The sequence below is a fragment of the Clupea harengus genome, chromosome 6 (genome assembly GCF_900700415.2).
Source record: "Clupea harengus chromosome 6, Ch_v2.0.2, whole genome shotgun sequence".
Classification (NCBI taxonomy): Eukaryota; Metazoa; Chordata; class Actinopteri; order Clupeiformes; family Clupeidae; genus Clupea; species Clupea harengus.
This window is the reverse complement of record NC_045157.1, coordinates 23078265-23103264: the sequence shown is the minus strand read 5'-3', so window position 1 is coordinate 23103264 and position 25000 is coordinate 23078265. Positions and strand designations below refer to the sequence as shown.

Genomic DNA, 25000 nt, shown 5'->3' with positions numbered 1-25000 from the left:
AAAAGGACATCTGCAGTGCTGATGTCACAAAATCTCATTTTGCCACTTCCTGATTTAATTTAGAGTATAATCTGCCAGGCCCAACATTCTCACGTCATCCTGATGGTTAGCACTGCACTAATGCTGACCCTGATCTACGGCGGGACAGAGATCATGACTGAAGATTCCTAGGAAACACGCACATAAGCAAACACACACAGACACAGACACAGACACACACATTCAAGCAAGCAAACACACAAACTTCCACTCTCAATGATTTCGCCGCACAAGACACACAAACACCACCAGGACCGCATGTTGTAAAAATGTATGTGGCACACTACAATTCTGTTTAGTGGCATTTTAATCCACTCAGGCACCATCTCAAAACTTCATGAGAACCTCAGGTGAGAGGTGTAAGTGAGAGCTTGAGGACAAGAGGAGTCAGTCAGACAGACAGGGTGAGAGACAGACAGACAGGGTGAGAGACAGACAGACCAGGGGGGTGGGCTGATAGAGGGAGTAGGTGACAGAGGGCTGCCCAGTGCCCCATGGCAGGAGTGACAGGACGTCCTTACATAATCCCTCGTCTCTCTCTCTCCCATGGTTATGTAATGCCACCCAATGAGCTGCCACTGACACACAAACCAAACCCCCAGCAGACTAAGCAGAGCACAGATACTGATCCCCCCAGTGTGGCAGTGTAGGGGGAAAGGAGACACTATTAGACCCGTGAAAACGCTTTTACTCCAAAACCTACAAAAGATGAGCTAAAGAAACCCTCAGTTGAATGGGATGAACGATATTGTGGCATGGGTCAGGTGTGTCCGTTGCACTATGTGTAAATAATTCACAGATGTTAGCAGACGTGCCCTTTGCCTTTGTAAGGAGATTGCTAATGCCCCATTCGGGTAGTTCAACTGTTAGAACTCCCTTTTCCGGACTTGATTCTCCACTATTAGGAAGAGATAGCAGATGGAGGAAGATGATATGTCAGTGTGAGCATAGGGTTACAGCAGGTCAAACTTAGTGTGCTCTGAGATAATCAAAGTGCAGCTCACAGACTGTTCCAAATACCGCCGTAATCTGACACAAAAACAAGGCCCTCACCTAAATGAAGACATGTCCTAACCATTTTAAGCAATCGTTTAGATGTGATAAAAGTGAAGGTGATTGGTTTTATCTAATTGTAATTGCAACGAGATCTAAATTGCTTGATGTTAATGAGTTTTAAGATGCTCCTTATGTACAAGAAAAATAGAATGGATACACTTTCAAAGGTCGCAAGAGAAAGTGACAACCCCTCTCTGTTACCATGGCAATGGAGGTGATGGCTAGGAAACAATGCTCAATGTCAACCATTTAGTCCAGTGTTTGAAATAATATGTCTTCTGAATAACAAAAATTATTATGAACAACAACTGAATGATAAAACTGGTACATCATTTCACAAATCCCTGAGTGGTTCAGAGTTAAACTATTTTGCATTTTTTAAAAGCGTATTTCCAAATTGGCTCTGTGGGATTTAACATTAATACCTTTGCTTATTTGGTCAAAATGATAGGTACACAAAGAAATCCCCAATATTTCCATACGTACATTTCAGCCTTTACTTTGACACATCCATGTATGCTTCAAAGATCAAGTCCTACATGGTGTAAATAATATCAATCAGTGCTAGGATCTCATACTAAGGCCAGTGTGTCAGCATCTGCAGTGGTGTTGAGCAATCGTGTGAAACAGACAAGCGACTCAACTGGATGTGTAAATGGTTCCTGAACAGGGGATTGGTGGCAGCACTGCTCTGAAAGCCCTGTCAACGACCTCACACCCCCAAACTGAGGCTGGATTATGAGAAGCACAATGCAGTCTGTCTGAAATGGAGTGCTTTAATCAGACATGGAGAGACACTTTTTAACGGTATTTTTGTTATCCGTGGGCTCTCAAGGGCGCTCTCAAGGCAGACAAGCTGAGATTGAACTCAACTGCCTCCCACAGTAACCTTTTCTGAGAAATCATCATCTCTCAGACACATATACACTTGTGTTGTGAGGGCTTCACCACACACACACACACACACACACACACACAAATCCTGCCTCTAGACAAAAGCTAAAGGCTAGCACCGATAGGATTATAGTGAAACTCCTCAATCAGGACTGGGTTTCCCTTGCCTTGCCTGTCTCATACAGCCACAATGTAACAAAACAAGGGAAAGGAAAACGAAACAATTATAGAATCAATAGCAGCGAACAACCGCTGACATGCAACATGATCGATTTCTGTCATTAATGCCCAGTGTAACTGCAGTAATTGATTTGAGTACTTAAGAGTGCCATTGATTTGTATGTGAACAAAGTGGGGAGTCGATAGAGGTCAGGCACTTTGGTTTGATGCATGTGTAAATCACAGAGAAAGAAATGACCTGTTTCTGTTACAGTGCAGACCAGGAGCCAGTGGTTTGCCGGGAAAAAAGTGATAGCCATTACAGTCTACAGCAACAAGGCCCAGAAAGGCAAGAAGGCCACCAGCATGCAGACAGCTCACCTGTGCAAAGCAGACTAGGTGATGCTAAGGGTAACTTGAGCAAAGAGAGGCAGAGAGGATGTCAATCTCCAAAAGGCAACATAAAACTCTATCACTCGCATACCATGTCAAGCACTCGTGCTTTAGTAAGCATCTCAGTCAAGCTGTCTGCAGGATTTTCACACTGCCAGGCAAGAAGGAAGGTACAGACAGCCTATATTTTTTTTTCACAGAGAAAGAGAAAGCTTAAGAACTCTTAGTTTTAACCCATGCATAAAAGCAGTTTCATTGTAAAAACAAAAAAATCAGATGCAGTTGTGTATGCAACAACATCTAGGAGGAACACATTCCCATTAAGATCTCCTTGTACACACAGATCCAAGAGGTGAAATATATCATCCGCGCACACCCAGGCCTGTTGCTGAGAGTCTACACCTGCTGTATTGAGACCCTCAATGTGTGTGGAAAGTCGCCCAGAGAGAATGGAGTGTGGATGTTTGGAGTTTGACAGAGTGATTTATGTGTGGGCTTAGGAGTGATATTTTTGGCATCATCACACTCATACATCAATGTCTGTCTCATTGTGAGTCGCTCTCCCTCTTTTGGTCTCTTTCCCCCATTCTCTCATTTGCTCTGTTTTCCTCGGGTCAACAGGGCCTTCTTGTCAGAGAGTATTTACAAAAAAAGAACAAATCACATTTTTCACAGACGACACTTCCATGCTTTCTTTAGCCACCTAGTCTTCTCACACTCTATTTGCCCGACTCCATCTGGGAAAACATCTTATCCTGTACCTTGTGTAGAAGTTTTAGTTTTAGCTCCTTTTTATTCAAATTTCAAATGTGTTGTTTCAAATGTTTGGGGACTATGTGCATTAGTCCATAAGTCAATGCATTATTATTACATATCACCAACTGATAACCTTCCAACGAACCCAAATCAACGGTTAGCACTCCAGTTCATGGTCGGCCATAATGGTTATGCCCTTTCGAAAAACTCCATAAAAACTCTCCCTCGCAATTTTTGTGAGACAGATAATGAATGTTGAAACAGCTGTGAATCTTCAGAAGATTTGGCCACATGGGCAGCTTCCGCGGAGCGTGCGTAACCCAAGAGAAGTGGCTCAGGTTTCCCTTCTCTTGTGCTTGGATATTGGGTTATCTAAGCACCTGGCCAGAAGCTGAAGTCAGTGGGTGTTCCCACGTAGGTGCCATTATCTGAGTGTGTGTGTGTGTGTGTGTGTGTGTGTGTGGAGGTGGGTGTGTGTGTGTGTGTTTGTGTGTGTATGTTTTTATTTGTGGGTTTGGTGTCTGTGTTTGTGTTTGTGTTTGTCTCAAGGGTAGACAGGCAGGTTAATTGATGAATCCACAGGGGAAGGGACTTGTATTCCCAGAAGAAATGCCTCGCTTGTGTCACAAAGCATTTTCCTTTTGAGGCTCAAGTGGTGAGACACAACAAGCTCATTAAATTATATCTGCTCTATAGTGTGCACATGAGTGTGTGCGTGTGTGTGTGTGTGTGCGCGTGTTGTGTGTGTGTGTGTGTGTGTGCGTGTGTTGAGGACTAAAAAGGCTGCATCTGAGACAGTGTGTGTGAATGAGAAGAGGGGTGGAGAATCAGGAAACTGATGATTCACGCTGGTGCAGACAAGGAAGATAATGTGCACAAACACAGGGCCATTGAGCTTCATAAGTAAAGCGTCATTTATACTCGCTTTTTACGTAGAACATTAGTAACACTAATGGCTATGTATGTAAACAGCACATCTTAATGAAGAGGCAGCAGAGTCTGCTGGGATCTCATGGGTATCATACACAGGCAAGCCACTTGATTTATTTGGTTACACTAAGCTTTTCAAATATCCAAGGTAGTGGACAGATAAGATTTATCAGATCCAATCTATATTTTTCATTGTGCTGATATAATATCACACCATGTGCATTTAGAAAAGCCAGAATAGAAAAGCCTTTATTGTCATTGTATTTATACAACGAAATTTTGAGTGCTTCTCCTGTTGGTGTGACGAGGGACAACATATAACACAACAACAACATATAACATAACAATACTACAACTATCCAAAAACAGTAGGAACAGCCCCCCAAAAAATATATATATACATTAAGAGTAGAACAAAGTGCGGTGGCATAGACTAAAGTACTTCAATAAATACATCAATTAATACAGCTTTGTTTATGCACATGTGTAAGGTGCCTGAGATGGTATGTGACTTGTAGTCAATAAAGTGCTTAGTGTTTAGTGCATGTCGGTATTTAGAGTTCTGATGGCTGTCGGGAAAAAACTGTTCTTAAGACGCGTGGTCCTTGCTCTAAAGGATCTGTACCGTCTGCCTGAGGGCAGGAGAGTAAACAGGTGGTGGCCTGGTTGAGAGGAGTCTTTTAAGATGTTATTGGCCCTGCTAAGGTAGCGGGAGCGGGCAATGGATTCCAGGGAGGGCAGTGAGCAGCCAGTGATTTTTTGTGCAAATTGCATAAGTGATTTCACAAATCAAATAAGGCTAAATATTAAAGCCTTGCTTCTCTTTGACACAGATAGACGAAAAATGATGGGTGTCAGGGTATCAAAGATAAAGATAAACAAAGAATCCAGTTCCAATGGGAGACAATGTCACCCTGAGAACCGTCACTCCCACAGCATATGCTTCACCTTGTATGACCCCTTTCCTCGGCTGTGCGGCCCCTCTAAGTGCTGAAGGGACTCCTCGTGTGTGTTCTACCTGAGGGTGAACCCCTGACCTATGGTACATGCTCTCAGAGACTTCCAGCCTGGTGGTGTGTACTGTCAAGCTCCTTTGCAGCCTTTCGCTGTGCTCGCAGTTGCTAGGTGACTGTTGCCGTGCATCACGTTCGGAGACGTGGATGAGTAAGGGGTGGAATGTAGTGCTGTGGCAACAGCGCTGTAAATACGGGTCCTCCATTCATTATTAACGACAGAAAAGGGAGGCGTGGTGTTGACATTCAGCTGGAGGAGCACTCAGGCACATTAAAATCAATGCTCCCAATTTCCGCCATGTTTTTACTAAATACAGTCTCTCGCCACCAAAATGAGCACAAGCAAAACACCAGACCTCCCCGTGCACTCCGGTTCCACGGGAGGGAATGAACAGAACTCCTTGTAAATCCATTCCAGTGACTGTAAGTGGGAGCCTGTTGTGTTAAATTATGGATGAGGTGTGGTCCCATCAATACCACAGCTATTTAAAGGATGTGTGTGTGTGTGTGTGTCTGGGTCTCTGTGTGACTATGGGCTATTTTTAGCCACAGGATAGCGTTTGACAACAACGTGTAGTGGATGGGGTATCATATGGTAATTGATGGAGTTCATGTATTCTGAATGGATTGAGACAGTGATAACAAAACAAAAACTGATATTGTGCAGCCATGGCTGATTGTATTCACTCCTAATCAAGGACTACAAAAGAAGCTCCTCTTCCCAATGATTGCTCCACCACTCCAGCACTCTGTATACCTATAAAAAAATACTATTCACCTTTTCAGATTTTACATATTTTATCAGAACATATTTTATTAAGTATAAAAGCATTTCCAGATAGCTCAGCAAACATGATCATGTAGACTGACTGAGTTTTCAGAGACCTAGACCAATGCCATGGACTCCTGGCGCACCTCTTCCACACATGTGATTTCCACAGGCTCTTGATGGACCACTGTGCACTGCCCACAATGAATCCCCAAACATGGTGTCCATGCAGGGGGGACATGTCTGTGGGGATGGGGTTGATGTGCATGGAAACCTGAAGCCCCAGTGTTAACTGTACTTTCTAAAGCCAAGTAGAGTTTTGTGTTCTTACGTTTTAGCCATAGAATAGTATCACACGTGTAATTAAAAAAACTCTAAAACTACTAAAATAGAGTTATGAACAAACACACAGACAAGCAAATATGCAGCACTATCTTACTATCATATATGGTTACTGTTTTGTTCCAGTGTGTTTGGTCAGATAGATAGATAGATAGATGGATACTTTATTTATCCCGAGGGAAATGTAGGAAATTTAGGTCAGTTGGGTGTCTATGGAGTGGGTGGTCTGTGTGCCTATTGGTTTATCTCAATCTGTGTAAGACGATTGAACTATAGCAAAGCAGGCACAACTGAGCCCACATCTGGCAAGCTGAAACTGAAAGAAGGAATTCGAAATGCATTTAACAACCATGTTTTTACTTTTTCTCCTTGCATTAAATAGGTGAACTGGGGATTGGGTACCTGGTTCCTTGTTTCAAGTCCAGAGGGAACCACAGTGGACAGCCCACAAAGGGCCCCATATTCCAAGCCTAAAGAGGTCCAATGCAGGAAACCCACACAGCGCCTGTGTTCCCGCAGGGCCATTTTATGCCTACACCGCTCTCAAGCGAGCCTACCCTAGGCTTTTTACTGGGTATGAATGCATTTCCTGCTTCAAATGGTTAAAGTCCTGAGCAAATGTTTTAAAAAGAAAAGTTATATCTAACCAGAGAAACTCTATATCTATCTATTTTTTTCAAAACAAGCACATTTATTTTTGCAGAACCAGATCAGAATCCATTTACCACAAATAGATAAAATCCTGACCAATGACAGAAAACCAAACTACCTAAGACAACAAAGAAATGTCTTCTTTCTTTTCAATACACCTCTAAAGATGGAAAGATGGAAGTTAAGGGACTTCTAACAGCAGAGCTGTCCAATGTGATATTGCTTACTGAAGAATCTTGTCAGCCCAACGAAAATGTTTTATGCAAAAACATATGAAAGCTCCTACATAAAGTAGTTTAATATAGTTATTGACAACTGCATGACCAAACAGAGGTTACCACATAAGGCCACATAAAAACTATGAGAACACATGTAGATAAGGTTAACACTGTGTTTCTTCTGGGATGCTGACTGACTGCAAATCCCCCCTTACTCATGCTTGAGCCTGTGTCCCATCTGAACTGATGATATACCAAGCGCTTTCATTTCTAAACAGTCAAATACGTACAGGTAACAGGAGCCTGTACACTGCACCCACATTCCCCCGGCTTTTTTTTCCTCCAGGTTTGGGGCAGTGATGTGAAACATCATTGGGTTATCTCCATCAGAGCAAACACATCTGAATGCCAGTGTGTGTGTGTGTATACGTATGTGTGTGTGTGTGTATGTGTGTGTATGTGTGTGTGCGTGTGCACGCGACCTCCAGCAGCTGCTCAGGATTCCTCTGAGTAATGAGCACAATATGTGTTCATTTCATGCTCAATCCCCCCGAGTGAAGGGTGCAAGCATGGTGACCGCATCGCCCGGTTCTAAACGGCACACAACCACTGCGGTGCACATCCCGTTTCCTTTGGGCTGACAGATGTTTGACTGATGCAGTGATTAGGAGATTCTGATGACAGTGACGATGCACTTCATTGCCACGCCGTTATGTCACAGCTACCGTGATGCCTAAGTGAGAACGTGTAGCGTGCTGCTCGTCATTGGAGTGTGTGTGTGTGCGTTAAGTGACGGCAAACAACAGCCTGAAGTGCAGACACGTTGTGTTACCTTAAATAACACCGTCTGCCGCGTGGAAAAAGCTGTGCTACACGCAGTTTAATTGGGTCAAGGGTAACACCTGCAGTCCCATCAATATCAATCAGGGGAAGCTAGCTGAGCAGAGGCTCAGCAGGGCTGCCAAGCTCACTGTGAAGGCATTCTGCTGTAACACAGTGCCAGGCCCAGTCATTTGGTTGATGCACGCGTGCGTGCGTGTGTGGATGTAGACCATGCTAGCATTAGCAGCGTGTCGAGGGTTCCCTCCGTAACACTATGCAATTATCATAACTAATAAGTCTGTTACATGCATCATAAACCTGCGAATGGCAATCTTACAACATGCACATTTGGCCTCCACATTGGCTGTGTGCTTGTTTGTTCTAGGGATTCATCTGTATGTGGTCAGTTTCCAAAACTGGACAGAACTGCAGCAACTAAAACTGTTTGTTTCACCATTTAAGTTTACTTCCAGTGATATCTATCTCTGACAAAGTTACTGTAGTCCAACAAAGACTGGAAACATTGTTGAGTCTAGCATGTTGAGTCTTTTAATATAAAATAAATATACCCTGAACTTACAAAGTAATTATGAAAAAAAAAAACGCCTTCCGCCTACTTCTATTCAACCATGCACATCGTATGAAATCCTTACCCTGGACATCTGAGGTATAAGAGTGAAGTGGCCTACCTGGGCCAAGCTGCTACATAGCTGAGAAGGATAGTCTAGATTCAGGAATGGAACACAATGATAAGTGAGAGAGAAAGTAATAGAAGACTATTACTTAAAGTTCTCCTCCACACTTTTTCCGTACACTCCATGCACTTGACACTGGGGTGTCCTAAAGAGTTTTCCTAATATAGAGGACTGGAGGAGGGAAGATAGAGAGGTGCGTTTACATAACAGGTAAAGGTGAAATGCTCTTTATCAGGCCCACAAAAAACATGGAGAGGTTTTACACAGTTTTTTTATAAAGCCATTTATATTCCTTTTGACATTGTACATGAGCGAGAGAGCATATCAATCCAGTTACAGTTTCTCACTATCATTTCGACTTGCCCTTCTCTTTATCTTTCACACTTTTACCCCTCTCACATTGCTCCCAATTTCCACTCCCTCCCTCACTCATCTTTTTCTCACGCCCCCACTCGCTCACGCTTCATCTTGTTCTGTTTGCGTAGAGGTCTACAGCAGTGCACACTGCTCTCTCTCTCTCTCTCTCTCTCTCTCCATCTCTCTCTCCATCTCTCTCTATCTCCAATGAGACTACAGGGTGAACACACATGCACCGTCTGTGAATGTGACAGCGGGGCCATATTTCACTTTTGCTGCTCCACCAAGCCCACTAGCACAGCACATCACAGCACTTGAGCTGAGGAGTGCTGACAGACAGCCAGCCACCCCGTTTGATTTGGATGGAGGAGTGCAGCGGGCAGATTGATCTCGCTGCTGATTCTGCCATGCTGCCCAAAATGAGAGCCTTGGCCCCACCTGACCCCTCTCCTCCTCTTGTCAGCCGCTGAGGGCCAAACCAGCGGACACACTGCACTGAGAGCACCTCTGCAGCAGGCACTGCAGCACAGCTTCACTGGAATGCAGAGGCAGGTGGGGTTTGGGCTGGGAGAGCTTTAGTGGCATTGAAGCCATCGTCCCCAATGTTTTATGGGGCGGACCATGTTGGACATAATGATACAGATTTGAACAAATCAACATTGCAGATGCCTTGACTGAAATACTTACAGTATAGGTTGGATTCATGAGAAATATGGCACAAGCCATTCAAGTTAAGAAATGTGCAAATGGAATCCTCTCAGTTGAGCAGAATGTTGTGTTCTCCTTAAGAATACCTTATAACATACCTTGGTCAGCACACTTGTGTTTGTTATGTTATTTTGCTGATATAATTATTACGTTTTGATAAAAAAAAATTGTAGAACTACTTCTTTCCGCCACACTTTGAGTCTTTTCTTAACTTACAGGACAAACCGCCATTACTTATTTTGAATGTATGGTTGCTATGGCCAAAGCCCAGTCATTAGTTCCATACCTCTCATTGCCAAGCTAGCATATTCCAGCATTCCACTGAGCATCAGCTTTGTAAAATGACCTTGCCCAAATGCAGTGTAACGGTACTAAAAGCTATTTCAGTCATATGTAACATGTTGCTACTCTCTGTACTTTTGTTGGACCACTAAACATCACAACGAACTTGGAGCATTGATGTAATAGTCAAAAAACTGGGACTACTTCACTATTTCAATTGACATTCTCAACAACATGTCACAATACCAAGCCATGGTATAATGTAATTGTATACAACAAATAGGTCCGGTCAAACAATGAATTCATTTCTGTTTGGACAAAAGTCATTACATGAGTGGGGATATCCTGGCATAACCCGACTCGGACTCTTCACTGCTAGTAATCACTCCGCATTTAATCTACTTTACAGCATTAATTGTACAACATCAATATTTCATTATCTCAAAGCAAGAGACCAGAATGGCAGGCAGCAATTTTACATTTGACAGTTTCCGGTGAGGAATGTCAGCAAGGAGTAGGGGGAATGTACGAATTCACATGTAATGTGAAGACAGGTGAGTGTACGAATGAATCTGCACAATTAGCCTTTCTGACTCAACTTCGTTGCAGAGCAACATTATTCATTACTTGGCCAAGCTTGATGCCGAAAACTCAGGTTGGAACTACTTTGGGGGGCGAAGAATGAATAGCCAAAATCAAAAGAAACAAAACAAAACAAAACATAATCTGGTGTCTTCAAACTCAAAATGAGTCTTTAGTAGAAACTGTTTTATAAAAGCAATATGGTACTCGTGTTCATGGGGTTGGCAAAAGATATCCCCACGGCTGTTATTACCTTCGGCACAAGGCCGGGAACGGCTGAATCACAGCCGCTGGGACATCGTTTCCCATCCCTCCTCTCACTGGCGTAAGCATTGCTTAGTATTTTATGGTCATAAAGACCACAGGGCTCAGAACAACATCAGTAATCATCACTAATGTTAAAGTATCTCACAATACCAATACACATCCTCGCATTCTCATCCGGCCCGTCATCATGCTGGGAATGTATTCTATGATATTGCTTTTGCCCTCTTTACCACTTGAACTATGGGAGCACGAGCACAAGCCAAAGCTCTCTAACCCCCTACCTACCAAAGGCTTGTTTTCTACAACCATTCGCTAAGTGAGTGAATTTCAGGACGAGGGATACTGCAAACGAGGGGCAGCTGGTGTTCTAAACACAAGAGTGTGACAAAAGGGGATAATTTTGTCCTGGGTCTAAATAGGGCACTTACATCACAATCATGTGAACGAGGCTCAGGTGGTCAATTAGGGAGATGGGGAAGGCTCTGTCCCACTCCGGATCACACCTGACCTAAACGCTGATGAGGCTCTTACCTCACAGACTGGCAGCTATTACATTCTGATCTCTATGTGAAAAACGACAACGCTTTTATTTGCATTCAAATGAATTCATTAGTAGCGAAATTGGCATATTAAGAGCATTTGCTAGAAAAGCAATACCTTGTTAAATGTCCACACTTTAAGCAATGAAATGAACAAGAATAGGAGGAAGAAAAGTATTACTAGAGGCTGAGCACCAAGCCTACATACCTTGACATACACCTGAAATGGTACAGACAAAAATGTCCTCTTATAGCCAGAAACAGACGGAGTCCCCCCGCCTTCATGAGACCACTATATACTGTATGTATCTATCTTTAAGGCTATGGGCACAGTAATCCACATAATGAAGTGCTTTGGGGCTGTGTGACCTAGCTGTTGAAGCATTACTCCTGACTACTGCTGCCAGGGCCCAGCGAGGGCTGGAACAAGGAGAGGAAGAGGCTGCCAACAAAAGCTGTGAGTGTGACCAAGGTGTGTGTGTGTCTGGGGAGGGGGGGGCTATCCTGAGAGAGCCATTTGACGGCGTTCAGCCTTGGCTGGGTGGCACAGAAGAGCAGGATGGGGTCAGAGGACTCAAACTCTGTGATATAACACCTGAACCTTATTGACCCATATGCGCATCAAGTTTGACCCCAGACAGAAAATGAACTTCTCGGCCCTTGGTTATTACAATCACTGTAGGGAGTGAACCATTATAAACATCTAAGCATCTCAGGACATATATAAGAAGTCATATGTTGATGGAGGAAGCATAGTGCAATCCAGCACTGAGCTGAGTTCTAGGTACGATGTGAGATGGTGGGGTCTCTGGCTGAATAAAGATTTGCCACTGAGTGCAGGCTGGCCAAAACTTCAAAAGCTTAACAGCGCCTCCTCCACAGTTAGGAACAATATGGACTGTTGTATTACACTGCTCTGCACGTTGCAGGGAGGGAGAGGGAGGGACAGAGACAGCAAAAAATGAACCTGGAGATAAAAATAAACAGTCAATATCTGCTTGTTACCTGGGGCTGAAGATGGGATTTTCTCTGCTCAGTTACCTCTCCTAGGTCTACCTTTATGCAGTTCCCTGTAAGCTACTCTCTCTCTCTCTCTCTCTCTCTCTCTCTCTCTCTCTCTCTCCCTCGCTCTTTCTCTCTCAATGTTATGAAACTAATTCTCTATCAGATAAGTTTTCCAATCATGCTGGCTGGGAACAGAATACACCATGGGTTGGCATCTGAACTGCATTCTCCACAATTGTATAACAAAAGGTGCTTTTTCCTGCCACTGCACTGCACCTCCATCTCACGCCAAGTGGAGACAGTCTATGCAATAAAGTCACCTGACACATGCGCATACGGAAAGGGCAATGAAACTTTTATGCAAAGCTGAGCAGTGTTTTAAATCATGCATGCAGATTACTTTTATGAAGTAAGTTTGAAGGTAAAACACACATACACAAACACACAAATGCACACAGTGAGAGATCTAAAGACTGACTTAAAACTGGCTTCCTTGATTATTTTTGTAGGATGAACAAGGTCCAATGCGGCTACGCTGCTTTACAGAGCACTCAGTATTAGTGCATTCAACCATGCAATGAGACACACACACACACACACACACACACAGACACACATATTAGCTTGGGCACTCAGGCTGTCCAGTTCACATAATTCATTGTGAATATATTCACTGTACATTCTGTGCATGTGAGATGCCTACGACTCATGTGTGCTCAGGGACTCTTTCGCAGAAAGAGTCACATTGCACAGCCTTCATTATTTAGGCTGAGGCAGACTTGGAGAGGGGACAGACATCCCCATGCTTTGGTCAGGGAACACTGACAGGAAGGCTGGATAGCCAGAGGGAAACAAAGGAGGAGTGATATAAGTCAATACTATGTGGTAGAAGAAGAAAAGACTGAGAAAGAGGCAGAGTGACCAAGAGAGAGAGAGAGAGAGAGAGAGAGAGAAGAGGAAGGAGGGATATGAAAATGCAGAGAAGAGAGGCTGAATGACCGAGAGAGAGAGAGAGAGAGAGAGAGAGAGAAGAGGAAGGAGGGATATGAAAATGCAGAGAAGAGAGGCTGAATGACCGAGAGAGAGAGAGAGAGAGAGAGAGAGAGAGAGAAGAGGAAGGAAGGATATGAAAATGCAGAGAAGAGAGGCTGTGCCCTCGTATCATTTCTTGCTCCATTTAGCTGCAAACTGTGCACTCTCCTAATGATGACTATACTAATCTTCATCCAGAAAAAAAGACACCATTGTGTGTCACTGTGTTTGCATTCCTGTTGGACCCACAGTGTTTATAGGCAGGTTTACATGTTTTCTTCAGGATGTATTTCCTGCTGAACACAGGAAACATAAACTTAAATCACCAATATAAAACTCGCTACGGAGATGAGAAAGTATCAAACACCTCAACTCAGAATCCACTGTAAAAATGAGCCCTGCTTTTGGAAGAGCAGCAAGCAGCAACATCCTCGCTAACGTACAGTACAATCCCCCAGACCCTCTGTCTCAGCCTGTTAGCCGCCAGAATTTACTAAATTCTCCTGTACGCTGCCTGACAACCCAACAAAGCACGCTCTGTTCTGTTCTGCCACCTTGATTAGATGATGTGCCTGATCAATGCACTTGCAAAAATGTCAAGCCAATTTTCAGTCTTGAGCGAACGCACTGCATATCATTAGCAGCTCAAACAACAGCACTCTGAAAGAGCAAAAAGAAAAACAACAACCCTTTTCGGAGAGATTGGAATTTAAAAGAAGTGAGACCATGCCTGTAAGGTGCCAAACCTCTTGCATACCCCCTCCCCTCCCTCACCGCCTCCACTCTTGGCCTCTTAGATAGGATAGGATAGGAGGATAGGAGGATGCAGAGCAGCTCATACCTCAATGAGGAAGTCTCCGGTGCGCAGCCCCGCCTGCCAAGCCACGCCGCCCTCGTCCACCGACTCCAGGTACTGGAGGGCCGGGAAAGCTGGGGTGGGCGTAAACTCCTCAATAGGGGTGTCAGCTGAGGAGCAGTGCAGCGGGGCGCCGAGGCCATGCCGGACAGACGGCCAACGGAAAAACAGACAAATAAACAAGAAAAAAAAACACAGATCAGGGAGAGAGACGAGCAAGCATCCGACAGGTTTAACAGGTCTTAACATGAATCGGGGGGTTGTGAGAGAAATACAGAGAAATGCATGTGGCCCTGATGGTCATAGTGTGTTTAATTGTTTATGGCCGTCCCTTTGGTGGGCTTCTGAGAAAAAGCTGATAAAGGCAGAGATAAAGACATGAAGTCTCTCTCTCTCTCTCTCTCTCTCTCTGTATGTGTGTGTTTGTTGTTTCTGATGTCTGGACAGGCTGTAATGTCTTGGGTACCCTCCAAAGCCTGCTCCTGGCTCTCTGGACACAGAGGCTTAGATTCTGTCCCTATGGCTCTGCAAAACCAGTGGTGACAACTGACACTTCTCATAAATCAGGGGTTTACAGTAAGTGTGTGTGTGTGTGTGTGTGTGTGTCTGTTGGTCTCTCTCTGTGTGTGACTTACTCTCACACACACATACATACACACACACACACACACACAGCGAGCAAGACAGAGAGAGAGAGAATGAGAGTGGGTGTAACTGTGTTAGCGTATGGATTTCTCTCTCTCTCTCTCAGTGTGTGTGTGTGTGAGAGAGGGAGGTAGAGAGAGGAAGTGTGAGATAGCTGGCATATATTTTTATCTGTCTGTCTGTCTGTTTTCTCCATGGGTCAGTTGGAGTCATCACTTTGAAGACTCTCATGAAAATGGGAGCTGTGGTGATGTGAGGCGGAGTGATGTCTCCAGAAAGCTATGCTAATGCTGCTGATTCCATGAGGCTGCTGCTCACAGACTGACTCACATCCTGGCCACTGTGTGGGTGTGTTTGCACTGTGTGTGTGTGTGTGTGTGTGTGTGTGTGTGTGTGTGTGTGTGTGTGTGTGTGCGTGTGCGTGTGCGTGCGTGTGTGTGAGTGTGTGAATAGTCATTGAGGGGAGACTCATAGAGGGGGAGGAGAGGGGCAGGTAGAGATAACAGCACCCAAGGGAGATGGACCGGTGTCTGTGTGGCATTAGTGAGATGAGTTCAGGAACATTCCACTGTTAATGACAGACTATGAAAGAACCAATATCTCTCTCTCTCTCTCTCTCTCTCTCTCTCTCTCTCTCTCTCTCTCTCTCTCTCTCTCTCTCAGACACATATGCACACAGGAACAAGAAGCATGCAGCCAAAGCGTCCAGCTTGTATATTTGAAACGGTAACCCGGGGAAATACGATTCTTAGAGCAAACATTTGCCCGTGTGAATTCAGACTGAATCAGCCCAGATCTGAGGAGACACAGCAAACCCTTCTCTACGTTGAAATGTATCTGTACAAGTATGTGGAGTGTGAGTGGGTGTCTGGTCTGTGTGTGTGTATGCCAAAGAGGACTCTCATATGAGGATACACATGTGAGTGCGTGTCTGAGAGCTAAAAACATGTCAGTGTGCACTGCTGGCCAAAGAATGATTGAAGTTGTTTGTGTCTGTAGTGGCACTTTATAATAACAAAAACACATTAGTTTGGGAGACACATGCAATATTAGGTTTCAACTTGGTGATACATGCTGTAAAAACAAATTGCAGTCACACTGAAGGGGTGACTAGTAAGCAGGGAATGAAATGCATCCTCATGGCATAAATCTATGTCCACCGTCAGCTGTGTTTTGCTGGCTTTGACAGCAGCCGATAGGAAAGGGGATGAGAATGAGGAGAAGAGATGCTATCACTCACTTACCTTTGGCTCCTCGTAGCACAAAGCCGAAGCCCTCATTGTCCTTTTTCTGTAGGACCACAGTCTTCTCGTCGATCACGCAGTCACTGTGGAGAAAATTACGCGCATAGCGCCCGTTATTGCAACCCATCATCCGCATCATAGCCACAGTCGCACGGCCCGAGTGCAGGTTCATCTTTGCCAGCACCGGTAGCCCGGGTAAACGATCACTTATTTTAAATTAACAGCGAGACGACGACGCCGCACCGGCGTCCACATCTCCCGAAAAACGCCACCCCTCCTCAGCCGCTGCGAACAGAGCCGTCACCCGGGCGGGAGCGACACGCGGAGGCCCTAGCCAGCGACACAGTGTGACGTCGGTGAGAATCATTACCGATTAAATAAATGATGAAAGCAAAAACGGAACGGAGAGAAAGAGGGCAGCAATAACAGAATTCCGGTTGAGAAGTGCGCGCAGCGGTGAGGGAGGAGGAGAGTGTGATGGTAGGATGGAAGCGCAGGCCCGTGCGTGCTTGTTTGGATAACAGAAAGTCCATTCGGCGGCGGAGTGGCGGAGACAGAGTGAAGGATAGCTTGCACGTGAACGACATCCTCATTAATTTAAAACTCAGCACTACAGGACAACCAAACTGAACGCGCGCGTAATATGAGGGCTGGAAAAAGTCTTGTCGGCAACTAAGCCGGCAAACCGCAATATTAATTAACAAGCGGATTTTCGAAAATACACAATCTCACGATAGCCACCACCACACAGAACATGATTTATAACATTATCTCTTTCTCTACTTCCCTGACATAATGTTACGGTAGAATTCAGTCAGTGAAGTTTCGCAAGTCTGACACAGCGTGTGGCTAATATAAGATATAAGCCCCTTCATACAAATATTAACGTTTATTCTTTATGCCCGATTACATAACAAATTACTAAAATGCGCAAATCGGGCAACCAGGATGAGCATCTGTTTCGACACTTAATACCACTCTGGCATGTCATGTCCCAATTTAATAGCGTTGTGAGTTACAAAAGCCGTTTCTGTCTGTCCTATTGCTACGTAAAACGACTTTTTTGTAGTCTCAATAGCGTGCCACCTGTTTCAGAATTTAGGCTAAAAGATGGACAAAATGCCATGAACAGATAGCCTATTATAATGTTGACAAGCTGCGCACACTTCAGAGTTTATACAAAGTGATCCCAACATGCATGGTGTGGATACAGTTCTATTCCGTACAGACAGCCTGATGCTGGGGGAGAGAGAGATAGAGAGAAAGAGAGAGTGAGAGGCGTACTCCTAGCAACAGAACGGGTGCTCTGTTTCCCCAGCAACGGAATCTGTTTTAAGGACGGTCAGCACAGGCTAAGCTACGGTACCCAGAGAGGTTACCTACGTTTGCCTGTAATTCCACTGGGTAGGAATAGTTCACAGCAGCTCAGATCTATCACTGCATCACTATGTCTTACCAACAGGTTAAGAAAATGTGTACAGTTTAAATGCTATGTTCCTATGGTTGCAACCATTGCAACCCCCTGCAGATTTGGGAAAAGATTCAGATTCTCAGAGCTGTGACCAAAACTGAACTACAGAACTCTGAGAGATACTCTGAGCCTGGGATCTGCAAAGCTGCTCAAGACATTTTGCCTCTCATGCAAAATTAAATTACACCTTCTGTCAGTTAGAAAAAATCATGATGAATATTTAATGCTGTAAGGGAGCCCAGAGGGAGTATAGCCAGTGTTTAAATAAGGCCATGTGCATAAAAAGGTGTCTTAAGATAGTGGTCTAAGGATAAATTAATTGGACTGCCACACTTATAGAATAAACATTTTAGTGTGATTTCATTCACTGTAACAACACACTCCATGTTTAATTCAGGCCAAGTTCTTCTAATGGTTGGTATTTAGAGAAGATGCAGAAGAAGAATGCAGAGGGGCTTATTTGACTCAAACTAAACTCGACCCAAAATAATCTCACAGTCAAACACGTAGCGGACACAGAACATATACTAACCAAACCTACACTCTTAAGTGAAACTGAGCAAGTTTCTCCACTTTGGTCTTTCACCAGTGCAGATAGCACACACATCCCCACTGTGATCTGGTCCAGTTCTAGATCTCAGTATGTTCTGAAGTGTGCTTTGGGGAGGCTACTGGGACCCTGCCAGCTCCCCGGTGCGGCACTTGCGATTGGTTTGGCCACCTGCCTAATGAATAATAAAGCCTCCGCTGATGTTGGGCCTGATCAAACACTGCCTAATTGCCAGGCACACATTTGTACCCTTGTATCTACAAGGCATTTGGCTGAACCCCAATGGCATTTTGTTTTGTGACGGGATTTGTATGGAGTAGATAACAGACCGCGGTACTCAAGAGGCTGGCTCGGCCCTGCTCCCACTCGTCTGATTAGCGAAACGATGATTAACTCATCCCCTGCCACTGGCCAGGTCACAGGCACATGCTCCCACAGATATATACACACACAGATCTAATACTAAACAACGCTCAGATGCTCTGAAACCTTTGAACTTTCACCTGTTTATTTCCAAGCCTCTATTACAGGCTTACCCTGCCACATTATACAAGGATCCAAAGACATTTCAAATATTTAATTTTTCTAATGATTAGTACATAATGTAATGTTTGTTGACATATGCAATTACATTCTTTCAACATGGCTAGTTATGGAATGGCTCAATTACACGTCCATAGCTTTCATCTTTTGGTTGAAATGTATTTTGTGAAAGAGTGATGGAGAGCTGGATTACAGCTCAAGAGGAGATGGATCCTTGACTAATTGAAAGAGCACTTGAATTTTCAGTTTTCAATTAGAATTTGAAGGTGCTACCAGGCAGAGCTTTTAAAAAGTGAAGGCCAGGTCTAACTTCCACTTACGAGTGATAAAGGAGGCTTAGGAGTCATTTTTTTTATTTTACAACTGAGTTGTCTTAAAAGTACATGAATAGTATCTAGATCTCAGTGCATCTTAATGTAATATAAACAACAACAAACACAAGAATTACGTGTGTGTCTCAAATTCTGTGTCGGAAATGGCTTGCCATGGACTTGTGAAAACTCATAATCATTATCATAAAAGTCAGTGCTGCCCAGAAAACTTCAGTTTAGTTTCACAGAAAGTGTGGATGGGCCTTACCAAACAAATGCATTTCTATTGGTGGAATTCAAAACAGATTCTTACTAAGGCCACGGGGGGTTTACACGTTAAAACAGTTTTGACTTACTGACCTCCATAAGGTTTTCCTTATACCAACAGACTTAAATGTGTGGCACAACTAGGGGGGGACACTGCTCCAAAGATGTGGACTAACTTTCTGTGCTCAATGAGATCTTTATTGATGTCGCCATCAGGCCACCAGAGGAAGCGCAGGAAGTTGACATGGTCCTTGGCCACTCTGACTTGATGGAACATGCCCTTGATGTCTGTCATGAGGGCAATAGGACCTTGACGAAAGCAAATGAGCACACCTAGCAAAGTGTTTGTCAAATCAGGCCCCTGCAAGAGTTCTTTATTCAATGAGGCTCCAGCATAAGTTGAGGCACAGTCAAACACAACACGCAGTGTTTTCTTTTGCGGGTGATAAACACAGTGATGCGGTATATACCACACTTTCCCCTCTTCAGGTTCCAACTCTTCCCATGGCACAATTTTTGAGTGTCCTTCTGCGCTGACATTGCTCATGAACTCCTTGTACTCATTATAGAATGATTGATCTCTTTTAAATCTTTTCAGCAGGTATTGCACTCTCTGCTGGGCCACCTGTTTGTTGTTGGGCATTCTGACATCAGGGTTACGAAAAGGTAATCTCAAGTGGTAGTGTCCATCTTTTAGTACAGCAGAGTTTGACATGATTTCCATAAACTGTTTATCTTCCACAGACATTTCTGTTTGTTCATCACAGTGTTGTTCCACAAAATCCTGATTATACTGTCTGATGAACATTTCTTCCAAACTGCTTACAGATATGCGGTTAACTTGTCTACATGCAATGTGAGGATGACTTTTTCTGCACAGTATATAGACAAACATATAGATGAATTACTGTACAGTTCTAAGAGCATCATTTTGAAGAAAGCTGGGCCAACATAGACAATTTGTCACTGATCTCATTTGATCTACGAACCTCATCATAAAGCAGTTCTATGATTGCCACATAATCCATGCAAATACTGAAAATAACCATGGAGTAGCCTTCATGTCCAGATCAAAGTGAATGAACTGAGCTCAGTCCTGAGACAGAAATGCAGAATGTGTCTATAATTATACCGTCAGACATAAGTGCATTTCACTTCTGAGGAGAAGCATCATAATACAAAAATAGTTCATTTCTGATGACATAATTTCCAAGCTGTTGTCTGTGGATACATGACATTTTTAGATCCCAGCTCAGTGATCATGTGACTCACCCACAGAGGCCCCTCTTCCTGCCTGTGTCTTTGCCTATCTACCAGACCCCCGCTCCTGACACACACATTTCAGTTGGCAGTCAAGTGGCCTTACCTGGAGGCGTCAAAGCTGTCATACGCGCCCACTGTGTAGTGTCTGAAGAGCTTTTTCTTGTCGGCACGGTCTGTTCTGCTCACTGTAAAATAAAAAAAACAATAATATTAACAATAGTGGAAAAAATAAGTAATCAATCTCTAAAAAAGTTATCTTCAGTAACATTGTCAACCTACAACTTCTACAAAGTAAAAAAATAAATAATGGTCTAATAAAACCTTCTGTACACATTCACATACATCCATATTTTCATAAGAAAGAGATCGTTATGTATGTTTGCGACAGCATCAGGATTCCCTGTTGAATGTCCTGCTGTTTTTCATGGATGACAGTGCTGCTTAATAACTCTCCGCTACACTATCAATTCACATTATTTACCAACAGAAACATGTTCATACTCTGCACATACACCATACTAGACTAATCCAACCAAAGAAAGTGTAATAAAAAAAAAACTGTGAAGTAAACAATGGGGAAAAAAATCAACATATAGACCACATGAGCCATTCGTTGAAACTTGTGAAACCCTCATGTGTGCAGTGGACTTTCCTCCTGGCCATAGATATCACTTAGATGTACCTCACTACTTTACTCTCCCTAAGCTACCCTCTCAGAGTCTGACTCTCATCACCCTTGAAAATGGACCTGCGGTGGAGAACCCATCCAACAGTTAACTATATATTCTAGTCACCACCAGTCAATCCTGAGTAAGAGAAAATCATTCCATTTCCACACAAGGAAAAGGGGACAAAAAACATGAATAGTGACATAAGAGCGGCAAAGGGATAAAAGACACTACAACTAGGTCCACTCCATAGCAACCATTGTTGTACAGTCTAGAGGTTGTTTCCATGGAGACATATCAACCAAAGAGGTCCATGTATAGAGGATTCCCTATTGGTGGTTGGGCTTCCAAGCATGGCCACTTTTGCTTAGTCCTTTCCGTAGAGATGGAGAGATGGTTTTATGCCCTCCTTCCTATCAGAGGAGTGCTACATGTTCTCTTATCACTTGCCACTGCAGTCTGTCCCTTTTATATCATTCACTGTATTTAGTGACAATGAAATGGGCAAGTAAGATAGTGAATGACAGAGAGAAAATCAAAGATTATAAATAATGAAGACTTATCACAACTTAAAGTACTGAGGGATTACTGTGCTTTTAATACATGCATGCCAACTATAGGATTGGACTTATGAAACAAGGCAAAAGTAAGCAATTTACACTTTGGTTATGTGAAATCCCCTTCTAAGAAAAGAAGGAACAACATAAACCTTGCCAATTGATTTGGTCAGGCCAGAAATTGTGATTGGCAATCTCAAGAGGCCTAGTATTACAATGACAACTAATCTTGAGTTACAATATGATATAATAATTAAAAATGATTGATGTCTCTGACAGACATTATTTGCTGGTACTGTACTTCTCAACATGTTTATTTTTCTTCATTTATGTAAAAATATTATACATTATGTAAAGTTCATGTGAAGCACTTACATTGTTGTTTTACACCAACCTAAAAACTTGAAACAACATATGCAGTCTGTATGTGTGAGAGTTACTATCAAACCATTCAAATGTCACAGCTAGTTTGGCGTTTGATGTGTGTGTATGAGATGTGTATGTAGAGTACATCCTCTCTCTGTTTCTTCTCACTACCTTCGTGTTCTTCCTTTTCTATCTGTAACACACATGCACACACACACATACAAACACACTTGTGTGCAAATGTACGCACACACCTCCCACACTGTTTTCTCATGCCAATTTCACCCCACCAGATTCCATGGAATGTTCCTCTTTGCAGGATATGTGTTCTAGTCTCAGCACAGAAGCCCTAATATGCGCTCGTGCACTTGTAAATTGTGTGTGTGTGTGTGCGTGTGTGTGTGTGTGTTATGTGTGTGTGTGTGTGTGTGTGTGTGTGTCTGCATGTCTGTTAGTTAGTATTTTCAACATGTGGACATCTCCTTAAGGGAGTATGACTAAAGTGGGTATTGATCTGCACGGCTCTACTGAGTAACCACCCACTACTAAGTGAATTCTGGGTAAAGGAGTGCCTCTATGACAAAAAGGTCAGTCTCTCCCATGGAGGTCTGAGCCATGAGTGTGACGACAGCCAATGAAAACGAATCCGGGGCAGAATGATGGTCTTATCACAGCATCTGTGTTACTGCAGCAGTAAGAAATCCTCAGTGGATGAGAGGGTCTACCCGAGTGTGACTGACAGACATGTCAGACACAGTCTCAACACAAATTGCTCAGCTGTACTGACATGAAAGGGTTTCTACAGGTTAACTGATTGTAAATGCTCGAAAAAGAAAGGCTGCTGACAGTAGATGAAATAAAGCATTCACTGAATTGGGCAGAACTGGATTTATCCTGAGGAGTGAATATGTGAATTTTTAAATCTGCGCCAATAGATCTCACAGTGGTACTGGGTCAACTTATAAAATGATACGGTCAACAGAGTTTGTTTGTTTCCTACTGTGCTAAGAAATGTTTAAATGATATATAGTGGTGCTTGTATCCAGACACATTCATTCTTATACATACAGCACAAATACCCATTTCCCTGTAGCATGCTTTAACTGGCCTCAGTTATGCTGACTCACATACGATGGTCTCCACCCTCCACTGTGTTGCTTCAGCCCTACATCTACTCACTGACTGGATCAAATGGCAGGTGAGAAAGTGACTGGATTTAAAAGCAACAGTGTGAAAAAGTCGAGGCAAGTGTTCCACAACCTTTGTATTATTTCAGTACAGTGCCCATTTGACCTGGCCTGGATTTCAGTTGCACTTTCAGCAGTTTATGAATTTATGCAAATAATATGCAGATAGTTGATTTCTTCTTCTTTCAATTTCAATAGGCTCTTCGACTTTCTTGAATGGATGTGTTGCCAAAGGTGAGAATGAGCAGAAGGTTTGCAACATAACCCATGTAATCACCACCCTGTTCTGTGCTGTTCTGCACATCCCTAATGGAAATCTGCTCATAGGTCAGCACAACTGAGTATTAAAACTGTCTGGGAAAATACATATTCATATTCAGACAGAGAGTGCCAGATAGGGAGAGCATTTAAGAACCCACGTTGTGCAAACTGTTTACTCTGGATTAACTGCTTGAGTTATTGATTGGCTGTGTTCGGTAGATGTGGAGATGCCAGAGGCCATCCTCTTGAGGGCCATTAAGAAGCTCACAATTAGCTCTCAAAGCCTCTGGAAGATCTGCAACAAACCAACATTTCACTGACAATGACAGGCATACAACCATACACATTACTCATCCTGTCACTGAACTTCAAGCCTTGAACATACAGTAATACTCACCTAAATCTGAATATGGCATACTCTCACAATTTAGATAAACAAAGGTCAAAGCAAGCACTTGACTCGAAGATCGAAGACTTCCTAAGCGTCACTTAAGAGTAAGACATGCAAATGAGTCGATGTTCCAGGTGCAGACATTTCCAGAAAGAAGACTGCATGAAAAATAAATAATTGCGAAGTAATGATGTTTTTCATTAGCACTATCCCTTGGAGTTTCACTTCACTCCTATTTCCACTTTCACTTTTCGTCAGATATAATTAGCCTGCTAATCCTTTTATTTGCATAATGCCTGTGTGTGTTGTCTGCGCAGATGAAAGTGCCATGTGTTGAGAACTCAATCTCAGTGAGGGTTTCAATTAATGACATGTTCCAGCATGTGTGCCTAGGCATGTTAAGCCTGCGTTAGCCTCATTCAATTATGGCAGCTTATTCAGCTATTAGAATTGGGTGCTATTTTTCATGGTCCGATAATCAGTTGTGGAGACAGCAGACTAATTGATTAACCTCTAACTGCCCTATAGTGTGACGCTGTCAGGTATAATATCCAATAGAAAGGGATTAAAGCTGGCTGTGAACTTAGTTCTGATAACAAAAAAAAGCACAGTTCACTTTGGACAATGAAAAGGCAAAGATCACAGATCCCAATGACAAACTGAGTCATACTCATAATGAGACATTTCAACGAGGAAGGTAGACATACAGGTAAACTCGTCATCTTTATCTCACAGTTGGCTCTTTAATGGAAGCCAGAGATCCATTATCAAACTGTTAATGTGTTGTTAACATCAAATGTTTACATATTAACACGCATAAGAGCTTGTGCAGGTCTACATAAAAGGTACCAAATCTCTCAGAAATATTCTGTCCTACGTAGTAGTTATAGGTACATGTCCAAGAGTATCTC

The 25000-nt window shown here is 43.2% G+C and overlaps 1 protein-coding gene across 5 annotated transcripts in view; it reads right to left on the bottom strand.

The window, feature by feature from the left end:
- LOC105902984 (SH3 and multiple ankyrin repeat domains protein 2) overlaps nt 1–25000 on the bottom strand; it is a 111947-nt gene that overhangs the window by 24101 nt on the left and 62846 nt on the right. For all 5 annotated transcript variants that reach the window (XM_031569449.2, XM_031569450.2, XM_031569451.2 and 2 more), the window contains exons 14-16: nt 20763–20844; nt 16255–16337; nt 14351–14475 (exon numbers count right to left, since the gene is read on the bottom strand). In XM_031569449.2, coding sequence (XP_031425309.1) covers nt 14351–14475; nt 16255–16337; nt 20763–20844 — 290 coding nt within the window. The remainder of the gene's footprint in view (nt 1–14350; nt 14476–16254; nt 16338–20762; nt 20845–25000) is intronic.